Consider the following 13,957-nt stretch of genomic DNA (forward strand, 5'->3'; position numbering starts at 1 on the left):
GCTTGCCTTGCATGCATGAGGCCCTGGGTTCGATTCCTCAGCACCACATAAGCTGTGGCTCAAGTGGTAGAGCGCTAGCCTTGAGCTGAAGAGCTGAAGGATAGCACCCAGGCCCAGAGTTCAGGCCCCATGAACGGACCCCCCGCCCCTCAAAAAGACATATAGGTCACATGGTTTCCCTTATTTGCAATAACTAGTATAAGTCTAGGATAAACAGAAAAGGTCAAAAGGTATGTACACAGGACCATATAAGATGATGTTAAGTGAAGTGAACCCCAAGATAGGGACACAAGTGTTTTTTTCTTTCTTGCTGTTGTTTTTAACGTATTTATAATGTACTATGTGATTTTTTTATTTCTCTTGTTTGTTCTTCCCTCATGGTCTAATCCCTGTTTTCACTGTATTTGACGTTGGTGCCCTGTATATACATTTTTCTAATTTGAGGAGGGGAAAGGAAATGACAAAATGCTGAAACAAAGATAAAGGTTGACCCATTGTAACAGTGATATATACAAGACACTATGCTGAAAATGAACTTTACAACTTTGCAGGGGGAGGGGGGAGGGAGGAGTTGAGGAAGTGGGGAGGGAAGGGATGGTAGGGGAAAAACAAAGGAGGAGATAACCATGCTTTATAGGAAATGTACTCCTTATCTTACTCATATAAGTGTAACCCTTCTGTACACTATTTTTACAATAAAAAAACATAAAAAATAGAATACAGTGGCTGAAGAGGTAGTTAGCTACTGGTAGAAAACCTATCGAGAGGACAGGGAGGTCTAACAATAAGTTCTGTGAGTCACAGCTAAGCTCAGATCATCAGCCTTTTTCTGAGTTCCTTTAGAGCTAGTCTATTCAACTGACTCTAGTCAGATGTCATTTGTCCAAGGCAACAATGAAGGTGACTCTCTAGAACCTGCAACTGGACAGCATAGCCTGGTCAGAAGCACATCCTTCTGAATGATGCAGGCACAATTAACCGTCTACCGTCAATGAGCCAATGGGTGATGAGTGAGGGACTTGACTCTGGTACGCCTCAGCTTCCTCATCTGCACAGTAGAGTTGCTTTGTGAATTAAATGGAAGTGGAATATGTGAAATATGACGTAGTATCTGTGTCAGAGAAGGTATTTAGGATTCTCTAAAATACATAAATATGCTAATAACCATAGCCAGCTCAAATATCTCTCTAGCATGGCTGCGAGGAGTTGGGCTCTTACTAAGGGCTCCTGGTAACATTCCTTGGTAAAATATGATTGTGGGTGCCAATGGACAGGAAGCTTTTCTTTCTAGGGTGGAGCTGGGTCTAAAGAGTGGCACTTCTCAACCCATGGCAATCTCCTTTGATGGTTCTTTTGCTTGCTAGGGAAAGACAAGTCTAACTATGAGCTTTCTTTAGATCTAACAGCAGAGAGGGCTATTCCTCAGCTATTCTGGTCAGGAAGCTCAGCCAAGGCTTGTGTGTCCAATTGCCCAAAGATTTCCACAAGAGAAAGTAAACTGAGTCAATTAGCACTACCTGTGTATATGCTGCCTCTGGAACACCCAGTGTTCAATCCAAAGGGTTAGTTAGACCCTAGATTTATCTATCCCATCTTAGGCTTGAGAGATTTAGTTTTGAGTGAGGGAGGCAAGTTGTGGGAAGGTGAGCAGGAAAAAAGAATGACAAACAGGGTTGCTTTTGAGATCATGTCTCATGGTACAGTTTGTGTTATGACCTCAAATTCAAAATCCTCCTGTCTTGGTTTCCTGTGTTCTTGGATTACAAGTATGCACTACTACACCTAGCTATGAACAGGGATTGTTTAGTAATGCTTGGTAGATGCATTTCACAGAGGTAAATTTCCTTTACCAAGGCAGAAATACAAAAGCTGACATAACAAAAACCAATTTCCACACCCCATTTTAAGAACTTTCCTAGCGGGGCGCCAGTGACTCACACCTGTAATCCTAGCTACTCAGGAGGCTGAGATCTAAGGCTTACAGTTCAGAGCCAACCCAGGCAGGAAAGTCCGTGAGACTCTTATCTCCAATAAACCACTAGAAAACCAGAAGTGGCACTGGGCCTCAAGCGGTAGAGCACTTGCCTTGAGCTGAAGAGCACAGGGACAGCACCCAGGCCCAGAGTTCAAGCCCCATGACCGACAACAACAACAAAAAAAGATCTTTTCCTTTTTCTGCTGGTTCTCAATGGTCTTTAAGCTCAAAATAATCCAGCGGCCAAAGAGACACATGTAGAGATGGCCTCATATTCCCCTTGAACACCTGCTCAGCACAGTGGTACATCATGACAATGGAACTGTCACAGCCTCACCATTTCTGCTCCCAGAAGCGATTCCCTCCGTTTCCTTCTTTTCCTCTCACTGTGCAATGCAGTATTTTACCTCAGGGCCTCCTTCCTCCATCCCCCCCCCCCCCCCCTTTAGAAACCTTCCCTTCACTCTCCCTGCCTGAGTTCTCTCTCCCCCACTTAGTCTGAGTACCTGCTCAGGTTGACAACTGGCTTACCAGACCCTGTGGTTTAGATTTCTGCCCTTTTCCCCTAGGCTCTGTGTGTGTGTGTGTGTGTGTGTATGTGTGTGTGTGTTGATTTCGAATCCTCCCATCTCCAGATGATTTAATCAAACCCAAGGAAGGCACATGGTAGATTGGTGTATATGATGGGGTGGGCTGGGGTGGGGTTAGGGTGTGGGTGTTGCACTTTACAGGTTCTAGGCAAAATCTGGTCTGCAAAGAGGGCTTGCGAGGTAGGCACGGGAGAGCTCTAGAGGCTGCAAACATGTGCTTAGCAGTGTTACAGTGGAATACTTAAGTGAATCCTGCTTCCTGCCCACCTCCCCACCGCCTCCCCACGAAGGGAGGCACACAGGAACACGATACCTCTCACAGACTGGGTGCAAAATTGGTCCCAGAGAAAATATGCCTGTAAGTAAGCTTGACTCTCATAATCTTTAAGAACACACACTGTGCAAAGATTTTGCAAGCTTTCACTAAACTTGAAGAAGCAAAACAAAGAAGGCCCTAGTGAGGAAGATCCTGTGTTCTGGGCTGGTGAAGTCTCCTTTGGAGACAGCAAAGAGGCCTCTGGGTATTCCATGGGCATGTGTGGGATTGTCTCAGGCTTGCTTTCTTTGGAAGTATATGTCGTACGGGTTTTTATTTACTTAAAAAGTACATACCACGTTCACATTTATTTTCTACCTTTTATTTCACTTTGTCTTTTATCTATCTTTGTTTAAAATCTGATTGTGGCAAGAGCAGTTCACATGAGCATTACCCCCTTAATAACAGCTTTTAAGTGTGCAGTGCAATGCTGTGTTATCAACTACAGTCATGAATCAGACAGTGTTTGTCCTTCTGCCTCTAGCCTATTGGACTAGGCCTAGCAGCCTCAAGGTTTATCCACTCTGTTTCAATTTCGCTTCCTTCTCTTCTTTTCTTCTTTCTTCTTCTCTTCCTCTTCCTTCACCTACTCCTCTTCTCTTCCTCTTCTTCTCCTTCTTCCTCTCCCTCTTCTCCTCCTCTTCTTCCTTCTCTTTCTCCCTCTCCTTCTTCTCCTCCCTCTCCTCTTCATCCTCCTCTTCCTTCTCTTTCTCTTTTCCCTCCTCTTTCTTCTCCTCCCCCTTAGTACTGGAGATTGAACTCAGGATCTCTGTTTTCTAAATCAACCATCTACCCTCTGAACCATACCCTCACTCCTGAAATTTAAAAGGCTGGATAGTGTTTTATAAATCACATTGTGTTTATAAATCACATCTCCTCCATCCGTTTGTGTGTTGATAGATATTTATATTGATTTCACCTCTTGAGTATTATGAATCATGCTGTGAATGAACACAGAGTGGTAAATATCTCCTTGGGAAGTTCTTTCTCAACTATTTTTTTTTTTTGGTCGGTCGTGGGGCTTGAACTCTGGACCTGGGTGCTGTCCCTAAGCTCTTCAGCTCAAGGCGAGCGCTCTACCACTTGAGCTACAGCGCCACTTCTGGTTTTCTGGTGGTTTATTGGAGATAGGAGTCTCACAGTCTCTCCTGCCCAGGCTGGCTTTGAACTGCGATCCTCAGATCTCAGCCTCCTGAGCAGCTAGGATGACAGGCGTGAGCCACCAGCGCCCAGCCTTCTCAACTATTTTTGATAGATATTCAAGAAGCAGATCATATGGTCCTTCCATTTTTCATACTTGGAAGGAACGCACACCATTTTCCACGGTTGATAGAACACGCTAAATTCCCACCATCAAGACACGGAATCCCAGCCTCTACACATCATCACTACCCTCCTCTTCTATTGTTCTGGTGAGAGCCATCCTGATAGCTAGCTCACAGCTGCTCATACCCTATATCTTAAATGAAATGTCGTGTTGCCGGTCTTGGATTTTGCCCTCCATGGAGCTACTCAGGCTGGATCACTATTACAAATCACTGTTTATGCTTTAGTTCTCTTTATAGGTTAAATGTCATGCCAGAGAGCTGTTTAGATGGAAACAATAATGTGTTGGATGGAAGGATCCTTGTTGAGTGTAGCAGGCATTGGGCTTGGGAGGAGAAATACAATTATCAGCTCCAAGTAGCTTCTGTTCCCTATCTCACCAGGAAGCCAGACTTGAAGCAAATAATCCAACCAGAGGCCGGAGAAAATCCAACCACAGAGGGTGTGGTGACATTGCAGCTGCTGTCGGGGGTGTGAAGAGGAGATCTGAGACGAGGCTGGGTCAGGAGAAGGGAATAAACCCTCCTATATACCGAGTCCATTCAGGCTACAAGGCCCTTGATCCCCAGTGCTTGGGGCCCACAGGCCACGTGGTGGAGGTAGGGAGATGATTTAGACATCCATACTTGCCACAGCCTACCTGGCTGGATGCTGACTCCCTGGTTCCTCTGATGGTCTGTCTTTGAAGGGCAAGCACCTTTTCTAGACAGAGGGGGACACCCCTCACCTGCTTCTCTCCCACTCTAAGCTTTCCTCCCCAGCACAGCCCAGAGATGCCAGCTCAGCCAGTCAGGACTACTACCCAGCTCCAGAATATTCAGGAATTCAGCACTTCCTAAACCTCTCCCTTGCCCTCTGCTTTCTTGGTCTCTCCCCAGACCAGGAGACAGACCCTCCCTGGACCAGGCCACAGCACTTCCCCGGGGGTGCATAGTGCTGCTAAGTTCTCTCCCATTCACCACAGCTCTGCTCTGTCTGTAACAGACCTGCCATCTATAGCTTCTATTGCATTTCATTCCTGTCTCTAAACCACCCTTTCCTCCCCCAGAGGTGGGCCCTCCTTTTCCCAACACTGCATGTTGATCCAGTTACCCTATCTATACTTCTGCCTGCAGTGGGTAAGGAGACCTGGATTCCCAGCTCGATGCTCTTCTGTGGCCCTCGACCTCTGGGAACTGTGGCTCTAAATACCCTCAGTTTATGTCTTTTGAAGTTGTCCTTATTTCATTTCTTTCAGAAACATTTGACACTGAAGCCAGAGGCTGGTGACTTGCTCCTGTAATCCTAACTACTCAAATGTAGCTATTCCAGTCTAAGAGTTCCTAAGAGCCATCTATCTTCCCTAATAAAAAGCTGGCTGCGGTGGCACACACCTGTCATTCCAGTTAAAGCAGAATGTATAAGTAAAAGGACTGTGGTTCAAGCCAGTCCAGACAAAAAGTGAGACCCTATCTCCAAAATAATGAAAACAACAAGGGATGGAATCATGACTCCAATGGTACAGTGCCTATTGAGCAAGCACAAAGCCCGGAGATCAGACCTCAGTACTTGACAAGTCTGAAAGAGAGGAAAAGAGACAGAGAAAGAAAGAGGGAGATAGAGAAAGAGAGAAGTTTTGCTATTGAAAGATCAATAGATTTTAAGAATACTGAATAATACCACAGGTAGTGGCATGGAGAAGGAAAGATGGTTTGTTCAAGCTGGTGTGTTGCCCAGGCAACCCAGGATGAGATATTCGTGGCCTTTGTCATCTGTGCTCACTGAGCCAGGATCCCCCTGCCACCCATGCAGAGGCTAGCTAGAGAGATGAAATGATTGGCTCAAGACACATGCCAGTTTCAGGGCCTAAATCCAAAACCTGTTCCGCTTCCTGCTTGTAGGAAAGAGGATTTTAACAAGCAGCAGGAAGGGAAGGCCTCACTGTCTTCCCCAGGCCTCATTTCCCCTCATTTGCCTCACTAGGAGGTGAGCTGAATCTTCCATGGAAGCGGCCAACCTGATCGTATTCTGACCCTTTTTACCTTGTGGAGCTGTCAGAGCAGCTGGAAATCATGTCCTTTGAGGATTGAACAACAACAACAAAAAAGACTTGGCAAGGATCTGCCTCTTCCTAACCCCCATACCAGATAATTAAAGATGATATCTACATTTTAAAATGCTCTCAAATCCCTGGCAAGCTTTCCATGCATAGACGTATCTATAGAATTTGTTGAGATCTCTTTCATAAAGGTCAAGAGGTAACGGAGAGCTGTTTCTTTAATTTTTACTATACTATTTAAGAAAACACTTTAATATTCCATTCAATTCTTTCACCCTTTTTTTCCTCCTTCTCTCTCACTGCTTCTGAAAAAAATAAACAACCAAGTACAACCATAAATATGCAGACAGTGAGAAGCTGGCCTCTCCTATATCTAATAAAAACCTCGGGGAGTAAGTAAAATAACTTGGTGTGGGCAGTCAGGTTACATGCTGCACAAAATCAAAAGAAAATCCCCAGCAAGGAAAAGCAACTGAAAAGAGGAAGAAGGGCTGGAGAATAAAAGCAGGATATTAAATAATGAGTAACTATAGGAAATGGGAAAAAATCCTTTTCAGAATTACATTGTCAGAAAAATAATCAAGAAGCAGCTTTGACAAAGTCACACCAGACAAGGTGATCATTTTATGTCTGTCGAAGGAATGAAAATATAAAGAAGAGAAAAGGAAAGAAATACTCCCTCTGACTTCAGCATCTACTCATTAGACAAAAGTCTGAAAGAACCTTTGGAGTACTTGTCCTGCAGGAGATTCTTCCTGCCTCCCAGGGACCCAAAGCTCTCTGCAACTTCACATGTTAAAGCAGTGGCCAGGATAGCAGTACATTGAGACCTGGCCAGCAGGATCAAGGATTCCAGAAGATTCCTTGGGGGGGGGGATTCACTGGTCTTTATGATCTTAACAAAAGATCACAGCAGAGTAGGCAGAAGGAGAGAGAATAAAGGAGGATGGCTAAGAGGACAGGTGGTCTGAGTATGCTTGTAGGAGATGGAGAGGATGGGGAGAGTGATAGAGGGGGCTAATCCAGCTGAATTATAATGTATGCATGTGTGAAACCCCTTCGTACAATTAATATATACTGAGGAGAAGACAGGAAAGCAAAACAGGCTCTGTGGGAAAGCAGGTATCAAGTAGATCAGAAAGGACCAACAGAGGATGAAGGTGGCTGGCTATGGTGGAAGTACTTCATCTACAAGAGGGAAAATAGCACAATGGGACCTGCTGAAATTGTTTTATGAAATTGTTTCATGAGGGAGAGCTACGGAAGGGTGAATTTGAGGGTGTTGTGTCTATGTAGAGAAATGTTGGTGAAATCCTTTGGGCTACAAATGCATGCTAATAAAAACTTTTTAAAGGAGAGATCATCACATTGGATATGGGTAGGGAAGTGTGGTTGTTGTGTCTGCGTCTTGGCAAAGAGATGCTGGCCCTAGAATCGCATGGAGAGAGGACAATTTGCACTCTGGGATCCTGGCAGGGTCCCATTACTCATTTTCCTGCCCTAAACCAATGTCTTCTGCTGTGTATTCCTGGGCAAACTCATTAACTGTTGCATACTCAGTGTCTTTCTAGGGTTTCCAAAAGGTTCTTTCTATTTAAATCCAACCTTTCAGACACAAAAAAGAGAAAGAGAGACAGAGACACAAAGAAAGAGGAAATCAAGAAAGCAATCATCTAAAGTAGTTTATCAACTATAATGATTCTAGTGTATTTCCCATCTTTCCTTCTTCTTCTTTCTTCCTCCTTTCTCCTCTTCCTGTTCCTCCTGCTCCTGCTCCTGCTCCTGGTCCTCCTCCTCCTCCTCCTCCTCTTCCACCTCCTCTTCCTCCTTTCTTTTGTGCCCATCCTGGGGCTTGAACTTAGGGTCTGTGATAGCATGCTACCTTTGAGCCAAAGTAGCACTTTTGGCTTTTTCTTAGTAGTTCATCACAGATAAAAGTCTCATGGACTTTCCTGCCTGGCCTGGCTTTGAACCACAATCCTCAGATCTCAACCTCCTGAGTAGCTAGGATTACAAGGCCACCAGCACCCAGCCATATCTTTCTTCTTAATAACACTGTGTATACTCTTTTTCAAAATGTATGGTAGAGATTGGACTATAAATTTTATAACCCAGGTTTGCTATTGTAAATGTTTAATCTTTCCAAACTAAATTAAAAAACAACGCAACCATTGCCTTCTACCTCTGCATACTATTCCACACAGATGATCTTGTCTTCTTCCTTTTTTCTTTGGTTCTGTTTAGTTTTGGTGTGTTGATATCAGAATTTGAACTCAGGGCCTCATGTTATTTCTAGGCTTGCTTGCTCACTTGCCACTTGAGCTACATCTCTAGTCTAGCTTATTTATAGTCACTTTGTAGACAGACTTTTCTGGCTTTGAACCACGATCCTCCTGGTCTCAATCCCCCAAGTAGCTGGGATTACACCTGTGAGTGCCCAGAGCCTGGCTTGTGCTTTGTTTATACATGCTGCATTCAGAGTGTTTGGCAGTGTCAGGGGGCTGAGTAGCTAAAGGAAAAGACAAAGTGTAACAAGGGCTTGTGTCTATGACTCAGAGCTATTTTCCATCAGGATTAGCCACCATGGGCTGTGTAGCTGTGTAGGGAAGTAAGGCTGACCTTTCTATATTAATTTTTCCCCCAGAGCACTAAGATCATCTTTCCTGATGTTAGAGTGGAGTTAGACTATGGCAGACATTACAACTCTGTCACTAGGTCCTATGACCTAGCACAAGTTTTAAACCTCCAAGAATCTGAAATCACCTCACCTACTCACCATGTTATCTGTACAGCATGGAGGAGGACGTTGACCAGCTAGGTGTGACAGAGTAATACAGTGGCCCCGAGGTTTTACCTTGACTATGTAATATTCTCTCTTCTTAGAAGGTGCTAAGCCTGGGGTTGGGTGGTGCTTTTAAAAGATGATGTTCATTTTGTTCTCATAATCTGATGCTCTGCTTTTGTAGGACTTACAGAAGCAAATCCATCCATGCCTGATGGAGGCTTGCATGGATAGCCACTTACCGTTCCTAGAAACATTCTGATAGTCTCTGTGGTTGCAGCGGTTTCTTTTCCGTAAACGAAGGTAAATCGACTTTCCTTCAATTCTGAAATAAACACATATGTACATATTTCATGTGAGGATGAAATTCAAAGAAACATTTTTGTGATTTTTTTTTAAAACAAAGGTTTAGAGAGATGGGGAGAACAACGGAAAGAGTAACATTGAACTCATGAACTAACATGTTGAATTGAAACTCCTTTAAAAGAATACTTAAAGGTAATTTAAAAAATACAGGTCAGAATGAACTCAGAAAGTCAATTTTTTTTTCTGACAAGCTTCGCAAAGCTGTGTAATATTGTTGGGAGTCCTATAATAGAAAGAAGTTCTATGAAATGACTATTACCAATACAATGAGTATTACTGTAGATAACCTTCTTCTTTTATGTAAAGGCCCCTAAAGTACCTTTTTAAAATTGTTTAGCCAGGAACAGTTGCACATTTCTTGAGCAATGGTTCATCTTTTCCAGTCCTGTCATGAGAACTCGTTTTCCTTTCTCCAGTCCTTCAGATCCACTCCCCTCTTATGCTTTGACATGAGTTTTGTTTTGGCAGTGCTGAGGTTTGAACTCAGGGTCCCACACTTGCTAGGCAGACATTCTGCCACTTAAGCTACAACCTGTAATATTATCTTCTTGTAGAAATACCTTCTGAAGCCTGTTTGTTTGGCCCTTCACCCCTGTGTGCAGTAGATGTCCAGGGAGATCCTTTGTCTGTTATCCTGAGGAGCCTCTTTACACAGGGCCTTATGCTTGCTACGTAGGTACTGTACCCCTTGAGTTGCACCCCAGAAGATTTCTGCTTTAGTAACTGTTCTGGTCCAGAGCCAGACTCAGAAAACAGTCCTCCTATCCTGGCTTTCTCTGTAGCTGGGGATACAGGCATGAGAAGCCCCACCCTCTGCCCTCTTTGTTTTTGCATTGTCTTTATATTTGAGGTTTCCCTCCGATGGCTAGTGATCTTGTGGGTTGGTTTGTATTTATTTAAACATGGACATGCAGAGTCATCTCTTCAGTTGTCTGGCTTATCTCAGTACAGAACGCCTCAATTTTAGCATCTAAGCCTCTAGTTTGCATCCAGTGTGAGGGAGAGGCAGCTGCCCACCTATGTGGAGCTAAGAGATTGGAAGAACATCTTTCAGTTACTGATGCTTCCATTTTTAGCTGCAGCTCCCTCTCTAGAGCTGGCCGCAGAGTCACCTAATCAAGCCTGTGGGATGTCTGAAGTGGAGACTGGGGTTGGGTCTCCTTTGGTCAGCTTGGGGCACAGCTCTACCTCAATCTATTGCTCACTTGCTGCTTGTCCTTTCCCCAGTGTTCTGTGGCTGCTGGCTCTCTCTATTCTCTTTGTCCTTGTGAACAAATGCATTTACTGTCATGTCAATAAGGCTTCTAGGGAGATAGGTAAATGCACAGTTCAATTTGCCAACTTGCCCCAAAGCCTGAAATGAACACTTTATACACTGTGTGCTTTACATCTTCTACCTTGACTATTTTACTATTTTAGAAAATCAGATGGGAAATGAACTTGAGAGCTGAGTTCAATACTAAAATAATTTCACGGTCAATAAAGAGAGTTTATTTTCCTTGGGGAAAGTAATTGTTACCAAGATTTAGTCATAAATATATTTTTGATAATTCTAAAAAATGGGAATTTATGTGCTGAAATATTGTTTGGCTCATGAAAAACAAATAGCCTGGGTATTAATCTTATAAACACAGTTAGTTGCACTTTTCATTACAAGAATACAGATTGCTTTATCAATCTTTGAGAGCTTCCTTAATATTTCTATTAGAAAGGCAGTCCAAATTTGGGGATTAGAACTTTATACAAAGCACTAGAGCTATTTCCTGTAACTGACAACAATACTGTTTTCTTTCCCATCAATCCCAAAATAAGTCATCTTCACCACGAGTGTTAGGAATCCAGTTTTCCACACAGCATGCAGTGCTCGGGGACTGAGCAGAGAGGGGAGTCTGTGCAATACTTTGCGATGCCTACAAATAAAGATGGCTGTTTAAGAGAAGATCGTCTCTGTGCAGGGTCAGCTCAAATTATATCCAAAGGACAAGCTGATGAAAAAGTAGGACATTACTTGTGCTGTCTAACTTGTCATGACCTTTCTTCTCCCCAACAGCCATCCTCTTGTTCTATCGCCACTTGATTCAAGTGTCCCATAAGGCCTGCAGTTTCTCTCTTGGGGCATTACACAGCAGAGCCCAGAACAATGGGCTCATAGAGGAGGTGGCTGCACTTTGCAGGGCTCGTTGGCATTCCTTTTTCGGTCCTTTGCTATTCTCAACACCTGGAGCATTCTTTGGGGGCACACCATGACAAAATTCCAAATTTCTCAGTTGCACCTGGCTGGCTAGCCCCAGCAAGATGCACATCACATGGTCATGTTTTGATTTCTGTCATCAAAATTCAAATAGATGAGTTTCAAACAGAATGGTTAAGGGTTGCTTCCCCCAACATTTGCTTAGGTCACACAAAAGCTCATTTCTCGGAGAACCTTTTTAGTAGCTTTCATGCCATTGGAGCAAAAGGAAAATCAACAATGGGCCTCAAAGAAAAGGGGGAGAAGTCAAGTATCCAATGTATATCAACAAAATTAAGAAGATGAGGGAAGTGGGGGTAGGTGAGGGATGGGCGAGAATATTGAAAAGATAAACTGCTTTGTTAAATGCCAACTCCTTTGTACAACTCCTTAAATGTAATAATAATAATAGTAATAGGAAAATGGCCCTTAAGAGTAATACAATAGTAAAGGGTGGATTCCTAGCTGTTGACCCAAAGTAGGACTCTACTTGGACAGTCAAAAACAGCTTCCTCAAAGAGTCATCAGCCTGTCAGAGTGTTCAGGATAAATCAAATATGTGATATAATTGAAACAACAGCAATAACATTTCTGAGTCTGTTTCCGATTCTCCAGTGGTGCTACTTTGGATATATATTCTAAGTTCTCATTAAGCGCTGGGGAAGTCAGTCCCAGAAAGGACAGGGCCTCCATGGCTAGCTACAAGATCGGTGAGGGATGACAAATGATTTGTTGTGAAGACTTAGTACAGAAGACTGGAGAAGATTAAAATTGGGCAATTTAGAAATTAGGCTCAACTTTGAGCAAAAGGAGCAGAGTTTTCTAGAGCATGTGGATAGGGGTGAAGTCAGGTGCGTACGGGGCCAGGGAGATGAGTTAAAGACCATTCATATGTTCGTCTAGTCCTTTGATAGCAGTGTAACTCCTGAACCAATGATTCATGGAACAACAAAGGTTTAGGTTGAATCTTGTGTAGATAAATGATCTCTTGAGTAATCAGGGAGACTGGCAATGGGCCAGTCATGCAAAGAAAGGGAGAGGAGAGATGACTATATAGAGAAAGTTCTAGAGCTCAGGTATAAAAAAAAATCACAAGTTAACATGACATATTTGGAATTTAGAGCAGGAAAATAGGCCTCCTGGGATTTATGCTCAATGATTCATGAGCTGCCAGACTCAGACAAGATAACCTACCTGGTAGGTCAACCTCACACTGAGCTTTTTTCTCCTGCTGTTCTCAGAGCCTGGAGCAGTAAGAACTCTCTCCACCCTGGCATCTCCCAGCCCCAGATTTGATTCTAAGCCACTGTACTAAAATGGACATTAACATGTGATGAAAACTAAGAGATTTAAGTCTATGGATGCTTATTAACTTGAAACCATCAGCTGCAACAAAGAAGATTGTTTTTTTATAATCTTAGGACACATCTGTGTAGTTTTACACTGTATCTTCCTCATAAAGCACCTGTGCAAATCTCCATATTGTTTGGTAATTAAATGAACTTAGGGCTGTCTCATAATAGCAGCAAAAAAAAAAAAGAACTAAGGCCATACTCTGTCTTTTTTGAGATATACAAAGGTGTTTTTATTTTGTAGGTTAGGGGCTCTGTTGATCTTTACGCTGAATAAACTACTTGTGTTCCTTTATTTAAATTAGTATTTCCAAAACTTGTCTGATGTAAAGGGAGATGTGTGTAAAACCCATCAACATTTCATGGAACTCATATTTCACACAACAGTTTTTGAAGAAAAGTGTTGGTGGAATCAGCATCTGATTCCTAAATTCCCGTGTTTTGTGGGCTATAAGAGTTCTACTAGGTGAATTTGGAGCGTGATCGTTTTCTTTGATCCCTATAGGTTGTGAAATTATGGTGTTCTACACAAAAGTTCACAGGCTTCATTTATCTAATCTTGACCAAATTTGCCTGGAAGTGAATCTCCGCTTCGTTTTACTTTTTCTGTATGGTGACTGAATTAATCATTTCCTTGCAATTCACTTTCTCCAACTCATTGATTTGTGATTTCATATCTTAACAAAGTATGCTAAGTTCAGGTACAGTGTTGATTATAGGATACATGGAGAGTTCAAGGGTTTAAAAGTTGCTGAATTACTTTTAGATGCCTCCCATCCAGTAGTTGGGGACTTCATTCATGCTCTTTAGTCTCCTCTTTCTTTGTCCCTATCATTTCCCCCTTTACTGTTAATTCATGTAAATCTGGTTTGATTTGGACAATCTGAGGAAATGCATTTGAAGGAGGTTTGTCAGTTGCAGAGCAGTATACAGATGGAGGAATGTTACGGACAGAACTGGTTCAGTTCTTTTTTTTTTTTTT

The 13,957-nt window shown here is 42.9% G+C and overlaps 1 protein-coding gene across 2 annotated transcripts in view; it reads right to left on the reverse strand.

Annotated features, from left to right (window-relative positions):
* The window catches only part of Aoah (acyloxyacyl hydrolase (neutrophil)), a 170,734-nt gene that overhangs the window by 44,895 nt on the left and 111,882 nt on the right, over window positions 1-13,957 (reverse strand). For both annotated transcript variants that reach the window (XM_013036058.1, XM_013036057.1), the window contains exon 13: window positions 9,270-9,352. In XM_013036058.1, the coding sequence (XP_012891512.1) occupies window positions 9,270-9,352 (83 nt within the window). The remainder of the gene's footprint in view (window positions 1-9,269; window positions 9,353-13,957) is intronic.

This window comes from Dipodomys ordii, unplaced genomic scaffold, assembly GCF_000151885.1.
Source record: "Dipodomys ordii isolate 6190 unplaced genomic scaffold, Dord_2.0 Scaffold245, whole genome shotgun sequence".
Lineage (NCBI taxonomy): Eukaryota > Metazoa > Chordata > Mammalia > Rodentia > Heteromyidae > Dipodomys > Dipodomys ordii.